This window comes from Cibotium barometz, chromosome 5, assembly GCF_041138505.1.
Source record: "Cibotium barometz isolate CiBa-2024 chromosome 5, ASM4113850v1, whole genome shotgun sequence".
NCBI classification, from domain to species: Eukaryota; Viridiplantae; Streptophyta; class Polypodiopsida; order Cyatheales; family Cibotiaceae; genus Cibotium; species Cibotium barometz.
In genome coordinates, this window is record NC_141050.1 from 30,920,215 (window position 1) to 30,942,186 (window position 21,972).

A 21,972-nucleotide genomic window follows, 5' to 3' on the forward strand; every position below is an offset into this window, starting at 1 on the left:
CTGGTACTTATGAGCAGAGATTGCGTAGATTTTACTGCTAGAGTCCAAGCTTTAGCGGGAGACAGGCCTACACTAAAGAAATGATCCCATATCCTTTTAATTTCTTCTTGTATCATGGGGATTTTAAATAGGGCAGGGTCTGTATGAAACCACTTGGAGCCTCTTTTTTTATCTTCTTTATCCAGAGAGGCTCTAATGGGGTAGTGATCTGACAAACAGGTATCAAGTATAGCTTTGCATTCCACATTGACATACATCCTGCTTATTTCCTGGCTGACATAACATCTGTCTATTCTAGCTTTCCTCAGAAGCTCTCCCGTGCCATAATTTTGCCATGTGAATTGGCCAGGGGAACCAATATCTACTAGATTAAAATGTTCTTTGCATTGGTCCCAGGCCAATTTCTCTGCCCCTGAGATAAGTTTACCCAGCTTCTTGTACCTATCTTCCTCCAGTTCAACCATATTCAAATCACCTATTAAAATTATAGGCTCATCATATTCTTGCATGACCGAATGCCACATTCTTGCCCTCATAGCTTGGGGGCAGTTTGCATACATTCCAATAAGCACAAACTCCTCAAGCTCAAATGCTACCCATTGGTCAAAAGTATCTATTTGAAAATCTCTAATCTGATTCTCCCATCTTGGGTGCAGACCACAGGCAACTCCTCCCGACCCCTGTTGGTGGACTGTGTATATCCACATGAGATTATTGCTAATAGTATTAAGTCTTTGCAGAAGGTTATCTCCACTAACCTTAACCTCCGTTAAGACCAGAGCATCGAAATTCCCTTGTTGCTTTAGCCAAGTCTTGACTTTTTTGGCTTTATTGACGTCTGTAAGTCCTTTGACATTCAAAGATAGAATCCTCATGGAGGGGGTGATTGATTAGGTTTCTTCTGTCTCCTGCTCTTGTTGACTTCTATGGGAGAGTCCTCCACTTGGCCATGAGCTCTTTTGAGCTCTTTGGAAATGTCCATTTCATTATCTGCCATAGTAGGCTGTCTTTGGTTCTGTTCTGTCCCCTTCTCTATAGTGGTTTCTTCTACTTCGAGGATATGGGTATCTTCCAGTTGAGCCAACTCTGACGTCAGACGTTTGAGGTCGATTTGTGTTCCTGGAACTGTTTCCAGCAGGTCCTCATCATCGTCTGAGAGTTCAGGTTTATCTAGAAGTGTGTAGAAGTTGGCTTTGGTGTTGGCCAAGTTAAACTTCTTTTGCTTGAAGGTTTTTCTTTTGGGGATCGGCGTAAATCCTTCTCCCCCTCCTTTTCCTGTTTGTGAATCTCTTCCTATAGGGTTAGACTGGTTGGAAGAGGAGCCAGAGATAATGGGGGGAGAGCTTGCCAGAGGTTCTTTTCGCCCTGATTCAGTAGGAGGATTTCCAGATGGAGGAAGCTTTTCATTCTGTACCAGATCTCTTTGCAGGGGTTTTATCTTGGAGGGGGCTTTAAGTGGGCAATCCTTAATGACATGCCCTTTCATCCCACAATGAAAGCACGCATGCGGGAGGTGTTTATAGAGCACTTTCTGCACAATGCTGTACTCTCCACAGTTAATAGATATTGACTCTTTAAGGGGTTTGTCAAGATCAATCTCCATCAGGACTTGAGGGTGCCAGGAGGGGTTGATGAAGGTTTTCGGTCTATGTCCCAATACTTTTCCTAGAGAGCCTGCAATCTTGTCAGTCCACTGATACATATGATAGGGTAAGTCGGGGAGCTCAATCCATACCGGACATGTAGAGGGTTTGGGGCCACTAGAGCAGAGAACTCCTTAGTCCACCTGAAGAAACAGAAAGGAGCATTTCTGTACATCCATTGACCTGCCCCCAGAATTAAACTCTCTTGAATACATTATAGCATGTAGAGCGGTTCTCTCTACCGTGCAATATAGTGCTCATAGAGTACTACCGATCAACAAATGTGTTAAGAAATACAATGTCAATCCGAGGACTTGACCCGATTAGTGCATGAAGGCTTATCCCATGAGGGAGAGTTCACATACACAAATCACCACTAGACGATTCAACCATTCAACACCTCAATCAATCTCTCAATCCCTTAAATCCACTACACTAATCAAGACAACAAGCAATGCATAGCAATCTCTTAATCCCATTCAAACATTGATTAAATCTTAGCTTTCCCTAATGCCTGCAAATCCATAAGTGTGCATCTACTAACCCACAAGCTTAAGCAAGCAGAGAATGTAACATTCACAAACCCACAAGCTCATAGAGAGAGTATATCCATGAATAACTCATTGCCAAAGAAGTGGGCAAGAGCTTGCATCAATGGAGACTACACACACACAATACAAGCATGCAGCATACACAAGAGAAAGAAAGAAGCATTCAACTAATCATAGATTAATCTACTTCAATGATGCTAAAATAGATTAAGAGAATGAAGTGGAGCTATACTCATTGGAGCTTCATGCTCATTAGAGTACAATAGAGAGAGAGTTAGAGAGCTGCCATAGCTTGAGAGCTCAAGAGCTTCACTCAATAGCTTATGGGAATGGAAAAAACGTCCACTTTCTTTAGCTAACATCTCTTTTGTAGAGATGCCACTAATCCTAACCCTAGGCCTCTTTCACACATGGGCGGACAACCCCATAAGTGAGCCTTGCTTAATACACTAAGAACTCTCATTTAGAACCCACATTGGCCTAAAATGATTTACATTGCACTTCGGCACAAAAATATGGAAAAATTATGTGCGTCTTTATGTTCCCATGGCTACAATCCCGCTCTCTCGCATTAATTGCTTCCGGCCTCCTTCCATAATCCGTGTTCTCGTGAGTGTTCCCGTGGAACATTCCCCCCTTCCTAAATCGCGCACGTCCTCGGGCGTGGTAGAAGCAAAAGCTGCAAAAAAACAATGGAAGACAAGTAAAGCCTTTTATTGAAACCAGCAATGACAATCTCACACGTGAGCATACAAGTGAAAGGCTGATTAGAGTTTTAAAGATTGCTAAAAGAGGTGAGTAAAGACTAGTCAAAGTGAGACTAAGTGGTAGATAGTGCTATGCAAAGGCAAGTGTGCTTGTACACCGCAGGTTATGACCGCAGTCTCAATGTCCTACAAGTGTTTAAGTTATTCCTAAGTGGCAACCCGACTCCTAAATATGAGCAATGGTGATTGGACCTTTTTTTTACTTTTTTTTTGGCGTGTGTGTAAAAAATGAATAAAGAGGAAGGTTCCATCCCAATGAGACCCAAGCAATAGCCAAGAGACCTCCGCTAAGAGAATCTAAAGGCCGCTAAGTATCTCAAGGGCGACAGACCCTTTTCTTTCTTTTTGACATAAGGAGTACCCTATGAAGATGAGGGCATCAGTCTCGAGGGCCCATAATGTACCCCAGAGTCCTACCAACATCTATCAAGGTGATAGAGTCTTGGAAGGTCTTTTTCTGAATCTTTTAGACGTCAGTGTTCACCCCATGGAAACCAAGGCATCGGCCCCAAGGTGCTAAGACAACCCAAGGTCCTACCAGGCATTCCACATGGCTGTAGACACGTCATGTCTCGAATCACTTGTATATATTTTTTAGGGCATGATTTTCATAAAGTTTTTATTACTCCTAGCACCTAGCCCATACCTAAGAGGTAGCTACCACTAGGGATAACTAATATACTTTGAGAGCATAAGAACTTGGCATACTCTGTTGGTATATAACCTACACCTTCTTCAAATAGAAATACCTTCTACTAAGTCCTCTAAGAATCTAGAAATCACTCACCACATTTTAACAACTAATTTAAAACTTAAACCAGCCAGCTGTGTGTGAACATGCAAACAATATATCCAAAAGTTAAAAGCACATAAAGAACAAAAGATTATGATTTGAATACACCTGTTGTAGTGCTCGTTGATGTTGTGCGTTTGCATTGATGCATTGCTGATGTTGTGCAGATTGCTTCTCTTTGCTCTTTGTAGGCATTGCATGTCTCCCCCCTTCCTAATTTGTATGCACGATAGGTGGTCTATTGGGGCATGTTTGTATGCTCTTGTTTAGCTGGGATCTCTACAAAATGTTTATTAACAAACGAGAAAAGAAAAGAAAAGAATAAAATTTGTTATTGGTGCCAATCTCACTGAATATAGCCGAGGGAAAAAACCCAGTGGGAGAAAAGTGCCCTGGCTTGTTGATCTTATTGTGGAGTTGATAAGCTTACTCTTACACTAGTGGTGGATCCGTGTCCACTTCTGCTGGAAAGATGGTATCAATCACTTCAGGATGCAAGGACAACCCTGTACAAAAACCGGCCTCTGGAGAAGGTGGTAGAGGAAGGAGTGCTTCCTCGCTAAAATATGGCATTGGTTCTATGGGAAGGTTAAGCAGACAATTTCGATTTTGGAACTGCTCAATATAGGTACTCATAGTGATCCAAAATCGACATGTTGAGGCTGGGGGAAGGAGGGCTTGCAAGATATGTGGTTGCAATTCATTTATGCATGTATCCCTCCATTGTTGTGCTTGAACCTCCTCAGGTAATCTACGTTGATTTGGTTCGCGGTCTGGTACTCTCACATTAAGAAGGTTATGGCATTGGGGTGTAATTTCCACAATTTGTTTCATTAAACCCGTGCCATATTGTTGAAAGTAAGAGCGGCATAGCCAACAAATGTGTGAAGCTTCTCCTAATACGAGTCGTGCACATCTTGACAATGTGGAAATGGGTGATGTTGTTGATAGAATAAAGTGACAAAGTGATGCCCATAGCAATTTTCACCTAAGGGAGCATAAAAGTACCTAGAATGAGTTTGAAAAGGAGGAGCACTATAACCCCCGGGATGATCAGGTTGAGTACTATCAGGGTCAATGCATGGTGGACATGTATCTCGCCAAGTATCCATCAGGAGGTATCTGGGTGTAGAACAATGAAATTTAGAAACTTCAAACTTTATACACTCATATCCATCATCACAATCCCTATCAAAAACATTGTAGATAAGATCATCTCAAAAAGAACACAATCCTCTAAAGTCATAAGGAACCACATTAGTAAATGTGAGACTATTCAAACACTGATCTACCAAAGAGCTTCAATTGTAGTGTTAATGCCTTACCTTTGGTTTTGGGTATGTCCTTCTTAAGAGGTGGGAAGGTTAGCAATTGTCCAGGAATTTGAGCAAGATAAGAGGATTTAGGCAGTGAAGTGCTAGAATCTATGCTCAAAGGAGACTCATGTAAAGTTGGATTTGTATTAGGTACACAAGTTAATGGAATTGTGTAACAAGGAGAAATTGGGACAACTTGTGATTCAATACATGTTTTGGGAAGCTCAACACAAGGAGATTTGTAGGTGCTATCACAACCACCTATCCTATCTTGAAGAGGTTGTGTTGATTTTCTTTGCACCCACTGATATGGAAAACCAAGGGTGGCTTTTGGAATCTTATTGATACACTCTTTTACCTCTAGCAAACCATGACATTTGGGAAGCTAAAGTGCTGTTGCACCCTCATAATAGCCTTGTGCTTTAAGAACATGCTTTGGGACCCAATGAGTAACAATCTGAGGTTTACGCTTGGAAAAGATGTGCTTTTCAGGAGGTTTAGCAACTAGACTAGATGGTACAAGTTTGTACGCATCTTTGGGTAGCCAAATTGATAATTCCTTCTTGCCTAGCCTTCTTTGAGCAGTGACTAAAGTAGTTGGAACATGCCAGCCATGGCCCTCACTTGAGGACTCATCGATTATCCACATCATTTGTGTTGGAGCTTCAAGAGCAGATTTTGAAAGTGGACTATGTAAGGTAGAAATACCACCCTTTTAACATGATAAAGCTCATGGAGTAGCAGATCCCAAGATGCAATCAGAATCAATTTGCAATTTGTATTGTCTATTCTTCCAATCTAATGAACAATTGGTAGCACTTAACCATGATCGACCGAGAACAGCCTCTACCACTGCCTTGGACTTACTAGCCACATAAAAGGGAACTGACATTTGGTGATCCTGAATGGACATCATAATGACACATTTTCCCTCTATAGAGTTATCTTCACCTAAGAAGCTTCGTAAGTCAATAGGAATGTGCACAAGTGTTGGTTGTCCCAAGGCTATCCATGTGTCAAACGAGAGAACATTATAATCTGCACACACCAGAGTCAATTAAGGCAGAGACAAAGTAGGTAGTCTCATGAAGATGAAGACACACTTGAATATTGAAAGGATCGACATATTGTTCATCAGTAGCCAACTGCAAGGCCAACATAGAAGCCTTGCGACGCTCCTTGGCTTTTGCAACTCTAGCTTTAGCCTCTTCTTGAGCCTGATGTTTAAGTAGGTCATGTGCTTCTTTCCGTGTGTGTGCAGCATGCATTTATTGAAGCATGGCTTCAGTTAATGGTTCATTGTATTTCTTGAGACGACTTCCATTAATGAAGTTAGGCATTTGCTCACCTTCTAGTGTCTCTAAATGCACTGCACCACTTGGAGTAAGCTCATTAATCACAAACGGTCCTAGGCCACGTTTCTTAAGCTTTCTCTTATGCTTCTTAAGTGTGTACAAGAGCACAAGGTCCCCTTTCTTGAATCGGCCAGTTGTTACATTTCTATCATACCATTGCTTTTGTCTCCTCTTCTCAGCATACATCCCCATTACCGCCAATAAGCGGGTCTCATCAAGCTTTTCCAATTCATCAATGTGTTGAGAAAGCTCATGACCCGTCCAGTCCATTTGTTTAGCAACTCGTAGAGTAGGTACAAGAAATTCAATGGGAAGAATTGTATCTAGCCCAAAAGCAAGCTCAAATGGGGTTGTGCCCACAGATGTTTTATAGGTTGTTCTATATGCCCAAAGAACTGAGTGCAACTTTTGCTCCCAATCAGTCCTATGTCCCTCAACAATCTTTGTGAGTGCTGTGCAAAGAATCTTGTTAGTACTCTTAGCTTGTCCATTGCTCTGGGGATGATAGGGTGCAGAACGCTTGTGAATTACCATAAATTCTTGAAGCAAAACTCTATGACCTCATTCACAAAGTGCACACCTTGATCACTAACGATTTCAATAGGTAAGCCATAGCGTGTAAACACGTACTCATACAAGAACTTAGCTGTGGTTCTGGCATCATTTTTGACTGTAGCCTTTGCCTCTACCCATTTGGTCAAATAGTTAGTTGCGACTATAATATATTCGGCATGCGTGTGATGAGCTGGAGGTTTAATGGGACCGACAAAATCAATACCCCATTTGGCATAAGCACGTGTGCTTAACATAGGCCGCAATGGCATATTGTCCTTTGTGATGGGAGGTTTGGTCCTTTGACAATCGTCACAACGTTTTACATATTCTTCAGCATCCATTTGTAAGGTTGGCTACCAAAGCCCAGACCACCTAATCAACTTAGCTATGGTATTGCCCGAAAAGTGTCCACCCCCAACACCTGCATGTGCATGAGTCAAGAATTTCAAGTAGTCAACTTCACATACACACATGCGTAAGTTGCCATCCTTGCCTCTCTTGTAGAGTTGGTCCTCTATCAGCATATAGTTTGCCGCTTCAACTTCAATAGCATGCTTTCGATATTTAGAAATTTTTTCGATCAGTATGACCATGCTGAAGATAGTCCACAATATACTTACTCCAACTTGGTGTAGTTGAAATTTGGAATAATGTGACATTATGAATTGGTTGTTGAATATGACAAGTAGCACAGTTTTTACGAACAAATTTTTCAGCATCCGCATGCATGGTAGGCCACCATTGCCCATTGTGAGTTATCCGTCGCACACAAGTAGTAGCTGATGCATGGATTCCACCAATACCCTCATCTGCCCATTCCAAGATCTCCTCATATTGGTCAGGGTTAGGTATAAGCCGCAACACTCCATCATTACCCTGACGATATAATCTCCCTGAGATTAACTTGAATGGTCGCCATAAGTCCACATTAGGACCCGCTAGTTGTATCTGCCCACTTGTCAAAATTTCTAAGATGGGTTCAGACCATTTAGGAGCTGTCTCTAAAGGAAAAGTGTTGAATCTAACATATCATCATCCACACCCATAGGAGCTTCGCCAGAGGTGATTTGAGACAAATGATCTGCCCTAAGATGAGTTGTTCCTTTTTGGACTGCCACTTCAAAATCAAACTCAAGAAGGATGACAAACCACCTCACAATCCTTTCAGTTGCACAAGGCTTATTCACCAAATATAGCAGTGCTTGATGGTCCACAAAAAATATAAATTTGTTTGCCAAAAGGTAATGGCAAAACTTTTTCACTGCATATATCATGGAGAAACCTTCTCTTTCTGTTGTGGTATAATTCTTCTCAGCATTGTTCAGCTGTCGACTAGCATATGAGATTGGGAAATCCTTATTATGTTCTCCCGATTGAGCCAAAATACATCCGATTGCAAAGTTTGAAGCATCAATATGGACATGAAAGATTTGGTTCCAATATGGTGCCCGTAAGATGGGTGCAGACACTAATTCTTGCTTCAACTTTTCAAAGGATTCCTCACACTCGTCAGTCCAATTAAACTTTACAAGAAGAGCATATAATGGTCTGGCTAGGACAGCGTACATGTAGATGAATCGACGATAATAGCCACAATGTCCCATGAATATTTGTACCCCTTTAGGGTTGATAGGCCTAGGTAAGGAGACAATGACATCAATTTTATCCATATCTGTTGAAATCCCATTGCGAGAAACAATATGGCCCAAAATTTTTCCTTGTCTTACCATGAATTTGCACTTGTCAGGATTCAAGCATATACGATAAACTTGACACTTTTGAAACACAAGTCTGAGGTGTTCTATATGATCATCACGCTCTTGTGAGTGAACACATAAATCATCCATGAAGATTTCAAGAAATTTCCTAAGGTACTCCTTGAATACATGACTCATTAACCGCTGAAAGGTTGCTGGTGCATTTGTTAGACCAAATGGCATAACACGATAGGCAAAGATGTCATCTTCAGTAGCAAAGGCTGTCTTGTGTTGATCCTTTGGATCAATTGACACTTTCAAGATTGTAACCGGAGAATCCATCCAAGAAACTATATGCCTTTTTCCCTGCAACTCGTTCCAAAACATGATCCATGATTGGAAGTGGGTAATGATCACGTACAGTAGCTGCATTTACCTTCTTGAGGTTTACACATACTCGAAGTTTTCCATTTTTCTTGGGCACCACTACAATAGGGGAGACCCATTCAGTGTGTTCAATCTCATAGATAAACTCTGCCTCTAAGAGCTTGTCTATTTCTTCTTTTATCTTTCGTGCAAAATTCTCATTGTAAGTATAAGGACATTGCTTGGAAGGCTTTGCATCCTCTCGCAATGGAATTGTATGCTGACATATGCTTGGATCAACTCCTTTGAGGTCTTTATAACTCCAAGCAAAAACATCGCGATACTCCTTTATTGTTTGAATTAATAACTTCTCCTCGTCTAAGGACAAGTCTGTGGCAATCCACACATAGCGAGGCTCTTCTCCTGGCTTAGCGATATCAAATTTTTTTGCATCTTCTGGACCATCATATAAAACCCTTGGCACGCTTGGCTTTTGTCGCATGGGCTGTTGAAGAACAATCTTTTGATCTTGAAGAGTGTATTGTGTGAAGTTGGGGGGAACATTGAGACCTTGTTCTTGTCCACTTGAGTCATCACTAATTGAAGACCATGTGGTTTTGAGCTCTCTTTTGCAATCTTGCATCAGATTTTTCTGTTCAACTGTTATCTTTGCACTTCCGACACTCTCTTTTGAATCGGTTTGAGACTTGAGTTTTGGTTTTGGTTTCTTCATTTTTTTATGATTTTTGCTAACAGTTTTTAGCTTTTCCCCTGGTTGGAATCCATCTGATCGTTTTACTTGGTCTTTGATACTATCTTGTGCTTGGACATAGTATAGATATCCATTCTTTCCTGAGAAGTGAGGTGGTGGTTGAGAGTGTTCATTCTTAAACTCCTCATCTTCTTTTTGTTTTCTCTCACATCGTTCCCTCTCATCTTGTTTACGGATTCTCTTATGGCTCTTACAGCATTTATGTTTAGGTCGGCTTCGAGGGATCTCTATTTGAACCTCCCTTCCTCTGAAGAGTAGGCGTGCCTTTCCTAACTCTTCCTCGGGGATTATCACATCATCTTCAAAATCAGAGTCTCATCCATCTTCCTTATCAGCATCATTAGCAGATTTGAGTGTTAAATCCTCCACTGAGACTTCCTCTACATGCAGTGCTGTTGTGGATGCATCCCCATAGTACAAATCATCTAGAAGGTCACGTGGTTGTACCATTCGTATAGGAATAATGTCATATCCATCTGAGTCACAAAATTGAATTGGCTTAGGTAAAGCACATGTCGATAATGTTGCAAGGACATGACTCCATTCTAGGGGATCAATTAAGTGCTCAGGGAAGGGTTGTGGAATGTATGCCTCATCTGATACACTTCGATTACCCTTAAGTCTCTCAGTGTTGAAATCCCTACATGAGGCTCCACACATCCACAGATCTTCTTGCCCATCTGATAATGTAACTCTTGAGCCCTCAGATGAAGCAGAATCAAACTCATCTATTGGAGACCTTGTTACATCACGATATGAGTGATTCTTTAGGTTGACTCTTGTGATGACAGAATCATGCCGAAGGTACAAATAATTGTATCCCCAATCTTGAATCATTTGAAATTGTCGCATGAATGGTCTATCCAATATCACTTCATAGTTTGGATGCTTTCCAAAATCCACTACTGCAAATGTGTGCTCATATTCAATCCCACATGTGGTGACCAATATGTTCTCTAGCAGCCCAATGGGATGTTCTAAGCTTCCATCTGCTAGCTGCAAGAGCATCCTAGTTCTCCTAATAGTAGCTGGTTTGCCCCTTTTTCCAAATGGACCTTGTCACAATGCCCACTCCTGCACCACTATCAAGTATTACAGTTGAAGCTACTTTTCGCACTTCCAATGGGAGGGTAGCATTTCCCTGATCATCCTCACAAAATTTTCCTACTTTGTTGATAGGAAACTGGCATAACATGCTTTGTCTCAGTGTGTATAGTACAATGATGGTGATCCTTTTGTAGCAATACCTGCTCTGACAAACATGTGGCAATATCATTCCACAACTCTGGTCGAAGCTTTATCAAATTAAGCAAAGGTAAGTTACAAGCCACTGGTGCTGACAAAATAGCTTGCACGATACCCATATCCATCTCCTTTGTCAACCTTCTATGCATGGAGAGTATCCTCAAGATTTGAGAACAGTTCTCATATTCTCCCAAATAAGATGGTAAGATTTTCATTGTATGCTTACTTCTAAGAGAAACAATTGTTTGAACTTCCTCTTGGATGCTTGGGCGTCTAAAGTTGTTTTCTGTGCCCCTGGTAAAATCCACCTCAGAGAATGGAGGTGAGATAATAGAGGACCTATTCTCATTAACTTTCTCATGAAGAACTACTGCCCACATCTCATTTTCCATGTCCTCGTTAGCATCAATAACTTCATCATTGCATGGGAAGGCAAGACTAGGTGGCGGCAGAATGCCTTCTTTCAATGGGGTGTCCATTGGTGCAACTTTTTGCTATGAGCTTGTGAGATCAGCTCACTTTTCATTTCCCAACTTGATGACACTTCTGGTATGGTTTCTAATGTTGGCTTAAGAGAGGCTGGGCCCCGAGGGATAGGTGGAGGTGGACCCTCAAGTATTGATTGAGCTTCCCTAATGAGTTGCTGATGTACAGCTAGATTGATCTTCTCCTCACGAGGGTTTGGGTATTCTTGAAGCTTCTTGGGTAGCTCAGATAGAGCTGCAATGCGACTTCTATGAGCATCAATGATGGCATCTAGTGTCTCGTTCACCTTATCCACAAAAACAGAATCCCCAGAACTATCCTCGGTTGTACTAGCCTCATCTTGTTTATAGCACTAGGCCCAGGTTGAGGTTGATGCTCCTCATGCACTTCTTGGGATGTAAAAGCTTGATCCCTCATGTTTTGTTTAGAGACTTCTTGAGAACTACTGGATGCACTCTTAGTTTGCTTGTTGCGGTTCTTTTTCCTCCTAGTGGTCCTTTTTCTATTGGAATGTAGGGTCTTGTCCACTAGATTTGCCTTTGCATCCCAAGTTCAAGGTGTCTCATCAGTCTGCATTTCGGCATTTTGTGTCTGTGATCTAGTCATGACTCTAAGTGGCACGACATCCTCATTCTGTGATGAAGGTGGTGATGGAACTGCTTCTACAAAGTTGAGTGAAACCTTTGGTTGAGAGGTGCCTTCCTCATGTGGTTTTAGCAAACAATCCTTTGGAAAGTGTTCTACACAACACCCTAGACAATATCTTTCAATTGGTGAAAACTGTGGTACTGTTATATTGGATCGAGCTGCTTGCCTTGGGCGATGTGGACAATCACGAGCCCAATGGGGTTCTCCGCACTCATAATAGGGGCCCATTAGTTTGGCTTCTACTTTCCTTTGTTGCTGCCATTGACCTGAGGGGCCTGGAGTCCTAGGTTGGTAGCTGTCTAGCAACATCAAAGAATTTTGTTCCCCTAGTTGAGCCTCCCTAGTGCTTGGCTTGGATATGCGGGACTTTCAAAGAGATTTTCCTTGGATGAATATGATGCATATTCCTCCTCCACATAGCCTGGGTTTACCAAGTCTCTACACATATTTGAATTGTCGTAGTCAACAACCCTCACAGGAGCAGTCCCAGGAGCAGGAGGTTGAGCTCCAAGTATAGGTCGTGCTTGCTCTTGTGCCATCGGTGGCTTACGTTCAAAATTAGTATACTATTGATGCATTTGTGGAGCTACTCCACCCCTTTGCTGCTCACGCTCCTGTCTCATTCTTGCAATGCGAGTACATTCCTGTATGGTGTGGGTAAAGTTCCAAGCACAGGCCTGGCACCACTTCTTTGTGGGTTGGTTTGTGACTAGAGGAGAAAAGGTATTACATTCTTCGGTTTTATGGTTACCGCCACATGCTCCACAAGGATGAGGACCTGTAGGTAGTACACTCCTCATTCGCTCTGCTGCTATTGTTGTGGCTGCATGGGTGGGTGATAGGTTTGTCCCAATCTCCTTAGTACTAGGTTAGCTATGTGGTCTGGATTTACTAGTGCGCTAGACCCTGAACTTTGGTCATCACCCCACTGATCCATAGGTTGCACCTCAGGGCCAGAACCATCTTGGAATTTGAAGTTATCTGTGAAATCCATAGCATCATGGCAACACTCATTGAAATTTGTATGCTTCTTTGCATAGAGATGTGTATGCAGTGTTGAATTTTTGAGTCCTTTTAAGAAGAGAGAAATTAATCGGGCTTCTCATCTTCTGGGCAACAATTCATGTACTGCTTCATCCTATTTACACAGTCTTTAACACTCTCAGTCTCGCCTTGCTTGAAAGAGTAGATCTTTGCTACTGTGTCATGCTGAATCCCCATCAAGGAAAAAGCAGCAATGAATCTCTCTTCCAAAACTCGTAAAGAAGATTTGTCTGAAGCCTCTAGTGCCTGAAACCAAGCAAGGGCCTTTCCCTTAAGAGTGAGCCCAAATCCTTCAATTTGCGTATGCTTGTCAGTCACTTGCTCAGCTCGAACTGCTTGCCTAAATGCTGCTACATGGTCATATGGATCTCCTGACCCTTCGTACTTCTTTACCAGTTTCTGAAGAGTTGATGGCCTTACTTGTCTTGAATACTCATCATAGGGCCTACGGCGTCTCACTCTCCGTGGGAACTATTCCTCTCTTTGGTAAGATGGTCCACATGCATCCCAAATTGGTGTGGGTCCCCTATTACCTACATCACCAACCTCCTCCAAAGATCTTGTTACTCGCATTTCAGGAGGTGCATTTATGGGAGGACGAGTTGGCTCCCCTACCCTCTGATTGTCATAGTGAGAGAAACGTTGTTGTGGTGTGATCTGTGGTCGCACTTTTGGTGTAGGATAATATCTTGGTGCTAGAGTTGGGCTACTTGCAGTGGTCCACTTTGATGTTGAGAGTCCCTCTCTAGTGAACTCTCTTAGGGGAGGAGCAATAGTTTCTCCAAGAAAGGTTGTCTCTCCTGGTTTAGCTGTATTAGTTGAGAACACTTCCATGAATAATGGTTGTCCTCTCCACGTGAGCTCACGAATTTCCTTCCAATCTAAGGTTCGGTATTCATTGGCCCATTTATCAACGATTCGGTTCTTGTATCCTGCAAGCTTCTCGACTACCACCATAAGTGTTAGAGGAAGCTCTAGCTCTGGCGATCTAGTTATTGCATAATATCCTTCTAAAGAGTCCTTATAGACCTCTTGAAGTGGGTCATCCTGAAAGACCTTTGTCACTGGAATTTGTCGTACAAACTCCCATTGGTTCTCAGCCCCCTGATCCATTTTGCTCTTGCCTTTCCTGTCCCTTTCCAAATTTAGATCTACACAAAGTAAATCATCTATGGACTTGGCTTTGAGGACTTAGCATTGGATGGTCCACGCATGTTCGGCTCAATGAGCCAATCATCTCTAGACTCCCTTGCTCTGGAAGGCCTTGATAAGTCTAAGAACTCACTTTTAGAGAGCTCCCCTAATTTGTCCACATTCTCTGGATGATAGGTGACTTCGTAGCGAACACCATCTCCACCCATGTACATGTTACCCTGGTCATTGACTAGAGGTGCTCTATCAAGCTCTGAGAAAAAGTCTGCGATCTTAACGAGATACCATTGTTGTGGATCCCTAAAAATCTCAGCTCCTTGAGCATTCGTGTAGACATATTGAAGTCTCACATTGAGTGGTAACCCCATGGTGTCAGCTTCAAATGGATTAAAAGATCTTGTGGGTGTCCTATTTGGGGCTAAGGGATGATTATTTGACGGCCCTAGATTGTCCATAGACAATGAGCTAGTTGTCCTGGAAAGGGTATCAGATTGGGATTCGAAAAAGGTTTCAGCAATATCTGCCAATTTTCTACCGATTGGGTCCCACTTTCCTACGTAGGTACTCTAGAAGGTGCCGTAGGTCCTATGGCAGTGTCTATATGACGTCCCGACCGCAAGTGCATAAGGTCAAATTTTAAGTTTTTTTCTTAAATATTATTTTTCAAAAAAATCCAAAAATTTTCAAGTTGGCTCAAACTTTGCCAGAATCCATTTTGAACCCCCTCGAACACATTAGGCCAAAAAAATAGCGTATTTTTTTGGATCGAAAATCGCCTAAAATTTACCAGTTTTGCATACTGAGTCACTATGGGAAAATGGGTCTGGGAGACCGAAATTTCGACGATGGGTGTCGTCTAACTCCTCTCGAAAAGTTAGATAACCTTCCAAATTTTTGCGGGCAGAAAATGAAAAATTTTCCACTCTTTTTTTTTGCACCCCCTTATCCGGTGCGGTGGCGGTCTTTATGGTGCGGTGTGTGGGTCTCTCTGCGTGGTGTGCTGTTCACACACAACCGTTTTTTTATTTTTTTTTGAAGTGCATGTGCAGTGAACTAAATGCGTGTACAGCTATGAGATTTGCAGTGAATTCAATGCGTGTGCAGTGAACTAAATGCATGTGCAGCAAATTCGAAATGTTCAATCTTCATGTGTGTGTGCAGATTTCACTTTCTCTACAGGTGCAGGTTTAACAGAGAACTAAAATGTAGGTTTACAGAGAACTAAAATGCACAAAATTAATGATGCAGAAAACTGAACTAAGCTAAGAACAGAAAATAAAACGAACATGCAAAAAACTGAAACTGTAAAAATTTTCCTTTAACAGAATGACAGAAATGCAAAAACAGGCCTCTCTTTTTTTGCACACAAATCGAAATTTGCAGGTTTAGTGCCTACCTCCAATCCTTCTCGTGTGTTGAATCCTTGTCTTGACCTCGAGGGAGAAGTGTAGCCAGCCCATCGCACTCAAATTGCAAGACAAATAAAGAGAATTTAACAGCAGATTAGTCTTAAATAAGTACCAAAATTAGTCCCAAAGCCAGCTCTCCTATCCAACAGTTTTGCAACCGATTGGAGCTTAATAAGGAGTGATAGTGTGTGTACGGTGCTCAACTAATGTAGGCATTCGCTCCTCGACAGCGGCGCCATTGTAGAGCGGTTCTCTCTACCGTGGAATATAGTGCTCATAGAGTACTACCGATCAACAAATGTGTTAAGAAACACAATGTCAATCTGAGGACTCGACCCGATTAGTGCATGAAGGCTTATCCCATGAGGGAGAGTTCACATACACAAACCACCACTAGATGATTCAACCATTCAACACCTCAATCAATCTCTCAATCCCTTAAATCCACTACACTAATCAAGACAACAAGCAATGCATAGCAATCTCTTAATCCCATTCAAACATTGATTAAATCTTAGGTTTTCCTAATGCCTGCAAATCCATAAGTGTGCATCTACTAACCCACAAGCTTAAGCAAGCAAAGAATGTAACATTCACAAACCCACAAGCTCATAGAGAGAGTCTATCCATGAATAACTCATTGCCAAAGAAGTGGGCAAGAGCTTGCATCAATGAAGACTACACACACACAATACAAGCATGCAGCATACACAAGAGAAAGAAAGAAGCATTCAACTAATCATAGATTAATCTACTTCAATGATGCTAAAACAGATTAAGAGAATGAAGTGGAGCTATACTCATTGGAGCTTCATGCTCATTAGAGTACAATAGAGAGAGAGTTGGAGAGCTGCCATAGCTTGAGAGCTCAAGAGCTTCACTCAATAGCTTATGGGAATGGAAAAAACGTCCACTTTCTAAAGCTAACATCTCTTTTGTAGAGATGCCACTAACCCTAACCCTAGGCCTCTTTCACACATGGACGGACAACCCCATAAGTGAGCCTTGCTTAATACACTAAGAACTCTCATTTAGAACCCACATTGGCCTAAAATGATTTACATTGCACTTCGGCACAAAAATATGGAAAGATTATGTGCGTCTTTATGTTCCCATGGCTACAATCCGGCTCTCTCGCATTAATTGCTTCCGGCCTCCTTCCATAATCTGTGTTCCCGTGAGTTCCCGTGGAACATAGCACCTTTCTCTCTCTCTCTCTCTTTTAATAAAAGTATAAATGCTTGTGCAAAATATGTAGATTCTTAGCAATGTGGTAGTTAAATCCAAATTCGTAATATTCATTAGTACTTGACTAGTGCATCAAGAGATTACTCTATAGAAAACTTATACATCACATGTATTCAAGGGGTATATATCCCTTAGTTATAAATTTTAAGTATTTAAAGTGACTCCTTTTTCCATACAATAACTCCTTTTTCTTACAAACTCGTAATTTTCTATACAATGCCCCCCTTTTTCTACACAAATTTGAGTTATTTCAAATGACCCCCTTTTTCTATACAAACTATAATTTTTCTTATAGAATCCATAAAGAAACCCTAATGTAAGTACACTTTTATTATTTTCAAATCCCAAAAACATGAATTTAAAAATCCTATTTATTTATAAAATCTATTTCAAATTTAACCATTTTTTTGTCCTTATGCATCCTTTTTATACATATCTCATATTTATGAAGAAAACATGGTATTGATTTGAACAGAGATAGCTGCATCTATCTACTCAAACTAGCTCAAACACCAATTGATGAGCGCTAGCCATATTGATTTGATGAGAGCTAGTAGCATCTATCTACCCGAACTAGCTCAAATACCAATTGGAATCTCGACCTGGTTCATATCTCCCTTGGGCCTTGCCAAAGAATGTGTCATTAGGTCTTTCCTCCTTTGAGCCAAAAATGCAACATACCATTGTGGGTATCCTCGCTCTCTTATCACACTGGAATGATCCTTTGCGACGAATGGGGTGAAGGTAGAGCTCTCAATGCCTAGATGCAAGCAAGAAGAGATGGTCCTTCGCGACAGTTAATTCTCTCTCACAAAAGGTGGGGGAAGAAGAAGAAGTTATTGCCAAGAAGAAAACCTACACTCAAACCTATCTAGCATGCATCCATCATGCAAGCAAGATTCAATAGCAAAAGCAAGAAGAGAGAAGAAGAAGAAGGAGCTATTCCTTCATGATGAGTTAGTGTGTTTATTTTCAAAAAATAAAAATTATATATCTTAATAATATTTCCAACATTTTATCTAAATTCTTAATACTTATCCAGGCTACTTTTGAGCATTGTCATTATTGTCATTGGTCAAAAATTATTTTGCACTGAACAATATCTCTTGTTAAGTACACTACAACATGATCCCTCTCTCTCTCTCACACTTTTTTGTTTCATTGTGACCTACCTGCATTTTGCAATACAACATGCTTTTTATGAGCTAGAAAGGAGATGCCAAGAAGGACCAAAAGCAAATAATGTACACTGTACATTATTTGCTTCTGGTCTAAAAAGGAGATGCCAAGAAAGACCAACAGCAAATAAAGCACATTTTTATGGGTTAAAAAAAAGATGCAAAAAAGACAAAATAATAATAATGTACATCGTACATTGTACACATGCATTCTCTCTATATTTTACAAAGCATTGCATAAGGCTTCACTAAAAATAAATTTTTTCATGTGATTTCTCTCTCTCTCTCTCTCTCTCTCTCTCTCTCTCCAACACGTCGGGGGCACAACAGTATTTCAGCAGGACACTAGGAGGATGGTTATTTAGATGTTGACTTTTGTTATATGTATGCTTTTTTAGATCTTTTGGATATTGATCCTTAATCAAGTATGCTTAACGTGATTGAGTTATATCATGTTCTCATTCTATTGGGTGTGATGCATCTATTATTAATAAATGTGTGGATGGTGGCTTATATTTTTGATGTGTCTATGTTTCCTTTTGATACTGATTTTCTATTGGCATTGTTAGCATGTCTTTATGTGTCTTTATGAGAGAGAGATTAATTTGTTAGAGTACGGTACTTTTGAAACCTCTTTAAATGTCCTAAGCAACAATATGTCACAATGTCCTAAACAATAATATGTCACACCAACGCACTGGTAGAGAGGGAGAGAGAGTACCAAGGGGGATGTCACAGGGAGAGAGAGTACCAAGGGGGTAGTGCATAGTAGAGAGAGACAGAGTACCAAGTGCATAGGCAGCAGCTGAGCGAGTGGGCCGTGTACTAGTAAGAGAGGGAGAGAGAGTACCAAGGGGGTAGTGCATAGTAGAGAGGGAGAGAGAGTACCAAGGGGGTAGTGCATAGTAGAGAGAGACAGAGTACCAAGGGGGTAGTGCATAGGCAGCAGCCGAGCGAGTGGGTCGTGTACTAGTAAGATATAGAGGAAAGAAGAAGATGCCATCGCTCGAGATGAAGGGCATACACATACGTGGGTTACAAACATTAATGCCATTAAGTCATCTAATGTAGCTGCTTCAAATATCGTGAGATTATGCATAATAATCTACAATATTGATCTGATGATGATAATGGCTGCAAGAACTACAGATCTATCATCATGGCATATTATTGTGCACGACTACAGCTTACAAAAGTGATAATGCAACTGCTGCGCCGCATGCGCCTGAATCAGTCCCTATGTAGGCTTGAGGTTGCTCCAAGGCGATGGATGCGTTCTGCCAGTTTGTTAAGATGTCATCCATTGCTTCGCTAGTGCCATTAAGTGCAGACTGCAAGAATGCTACAAACAATCCGCCCGTGAAGCTGCGGAGAGGTTCTTTGGAATATCCACTCTTACAGACCAACGACGTCCAGAAAACTGAGTCGTCTAAGAAATCAAGGTGACCAAAGTCAGATGCAACAAGATGGTAAACGATTGGAGCCGATGAACAGTTGTAGAAGGCTTGGTGGCCACAGCACACAGGCGCACAAGCAGGGCCAATGAGAGGTTTTTGGCTACCGTAGCCTGTTCCTTCGATGAGAGTTGGAAACGGAAGGTGGTGTAGGCAATGATCACAACCCTCCTGAACAATTGCGGGGGTTGTGGGCTCGTCGACGCCATCCACAGGGTCGAGCGCCACAAGCCCAGAAAAGCTCAAACTGGTGTTGAATGAGGCCAAGCCCAATGCCAAGGCGAATGCTACTTTGCCTCCCCGGCTATGTCCTGCCATCACGACCTTTTCGAGATCAGGCGTGACCACTGTGGTAGTCGGGTCGACGGCGGCTGTGCTCAACACCACGGACAGGTTGCCCGGAAGCCAATTCACGACTTTTGCCACTTCTTCGATCTCCTCGGTAGCGTCCTCGTCCAGCGTGATGACCTAAATCAGGATTAAACCGCCTTAATCCTTATTAGTATTAACATTGGGTTACATGATTACAAGGGCATGCACACATGGGTATACAGAACAGTTGCAAGCTCTCAGGGGCCTGTTGGGGTGTACAGCGTTCTCATTATTATATTCTCTTCTTTTCATACTCCTTTAAAAAAAACCGCAGACTTTTATAAAAGGAAACATGGGAAAATATTTTGTCTATAGAAAATTCTAGACACTAGTGTTAAGGGCTCAAGATAGATAGCAGGGATCCGTTGTTAGGGTTGCCTTTTTCGGGTGGACGAGCATGTATTTTTTTGATGGATTAGAATAATTTTTGCAAGTTTTTTTAAAGTCCAAAATACTTCATAATTTACGTGTATTTTTCTATGGATTAAAATTATTTTTGCAAGTTTTCTATGTCCAAAATACTCAAAAACGTGCAAAACGCTCTTAAAAAATTATCTTTTTTGATGGCTTATAATTATTTTTGCAAGTTTTTTATATCCAAAACACCCAAAAACATGCACGAGCTCGTCAAAAATCAAGCATGTGTGGACCCTACCCCCCACTTTTCGGAGCTGGTGGCGGCCGAGAAATCAAAGATACACAAGTATTTCATTTAATTTGAAACGTTTCACTTCTAAAATAGTGTGATGGTGGGGGTGCTTAAATGGTCTCTTGGTGTGGAGTGTTCTAGGTATAACTTTTAACACTTCTGAAGATAATTATTATTTTTGTTAAAAAAGAGGCCCCATGTAAGTCGGGTGCCCGGCTCATCTCTCTCAAAAGGGACAAAATATACCCTCCCCCCTTTCCTTGAGAGGGGATATTTGGCTTGTCTATTGCTGAAATTTGAAGCCTTGAGAGGGCATCAAAGCCCTTCAAATATGTTAGAGAAAGCCTCTTAGAAATCTATCTTGGTTGTGAGAGGGTTTATTAATTCGCAACCCACAACAGAAGAAGGTTTTAGGTGTGGAAACTAGATGGATAATAATCCCCCCCTAAGTTTTTTTCTCTCGGTTGATCTTCCATCTTCTTGCACACCCAAAACCAACCTTCTTGTGGGAGGAGCTTAGGTGAAGAAAAGAGCAAAATAATTTAAAAAAAAACCACTTTTCTCAATGACCTATGTGTTCACCTGGGGAGCCACCACAATATAACCGTAAGAGGATACGTGCTGGAGGAGTTGCGTGTAAAAGCAATTGGCGAGAAGGAATCCATGTTGAAAAACGACTACCGGATACGTCCCACTTTGTGTCGGAACAGCAACAACGAGGCGCGTTGGAGGTTGGTTCTGCGTAGGGGGCTCGATGATCGTCGTACCGACGCAAGGGACTCTCGCTGAGAACGAAGTTTGGAAAATTTGGACCTCCAACGGACCGTTCTCCTCATAGACGGCAGAACTCAAGGTGGCGAGGCAAAGGATTTGAGCTAAGGTCACGAGAGGGCGATAAACTGCACTGCTCATGTCTCGGACAGAAGCTCTCATCATGGTGGTGGCGGAAAGATTAAGAATTAAGCGCGAGAGTATCGAGAGGAGAAGCAAGAGAGTGCGCGAGGAGAAGCTAGCAAGAGTGTATACTGTGTGCAAACTAGACTCAGTGGCCCTTCTATTTATAGGATCTTTCTGCTCGAACCAGCTCGAACACCTACAAATTCGACCTCAAAGTTCACCATCTTTCTGTCCTTATTCATCCTCTTGATAGCATCCTACAGGTTTCTGAAACAAACACGAGCCTTGACGTACTGAGCTGTGGTTGCATCTGTCTGCAAGAACCTCGAACACTGGTCCAGGACCTCGTGAATAACCACACTCTCCACCAAAAGT

General features: G+C 41.7%; 2 protein-coding genes and 1 pseudogene across 2 annotated transcripts in view; 1 reads left to right on the forward strand and 2 right to left on the reverse strand.

Moving 5' to 3' along the window:
• The window catches only part of LOC147638350 (uncharacterized), a 232,323-nt gene that overhangs the window by 60,929 nt on the left and 149,422 nt on the right, over nucleotides 1-21,972 (forward strand). The gene's annotated exons all lie outside the window — the stretch shown is intronic.
• The window catches only part of LOC147638352 (uncharacterized), a 71,908-nt pseudogene that overhangs the window by 12,952 nt on the left and 36,984 nt on the right, over nucleotides 1-21,972 (reverse strand).
• On the reverse strand, nucleotides 19,259-21,744 carry LOC147638353 (chlorophyllase-2-like). The gene is made up of 2 exons (XM_086798282.1): nucleotides 21,283-21,744; nucleotides 19,259-20,147 (listed from the first exon to the last, which is right to left on the reverse strand). The coding sequence occupies exons 1-2, from the start codon at nucleotides 21,634-21,636 to the stop codon at nucleotides 19,413-19,415; spliced, it is 1,089 nt and encodes a 362-aa protein (XP_086654408.1). The 5' UTR covers nucleotides 21,637-21,744; the 3' UTR covers nucleotides 19,259-19,412.

Bases quoted from the DNA above. Each gene is read 5' to 3' on its own strand.
- LOC147638353 (XM_086798282.1), bottom strand. From the start codon at position 21,636: ATGATGAGAGCTTCTGTCCGAGACATGAGCAGTGCAGTTTATCGCCCT. The intron at 20,148-21,282 runs GTGAACACATAG...ATCCTGATTTAG, and splicing joins ATATTGTGGTGGCTCCCCAG to GTCATCACGCTGGACGAGGA.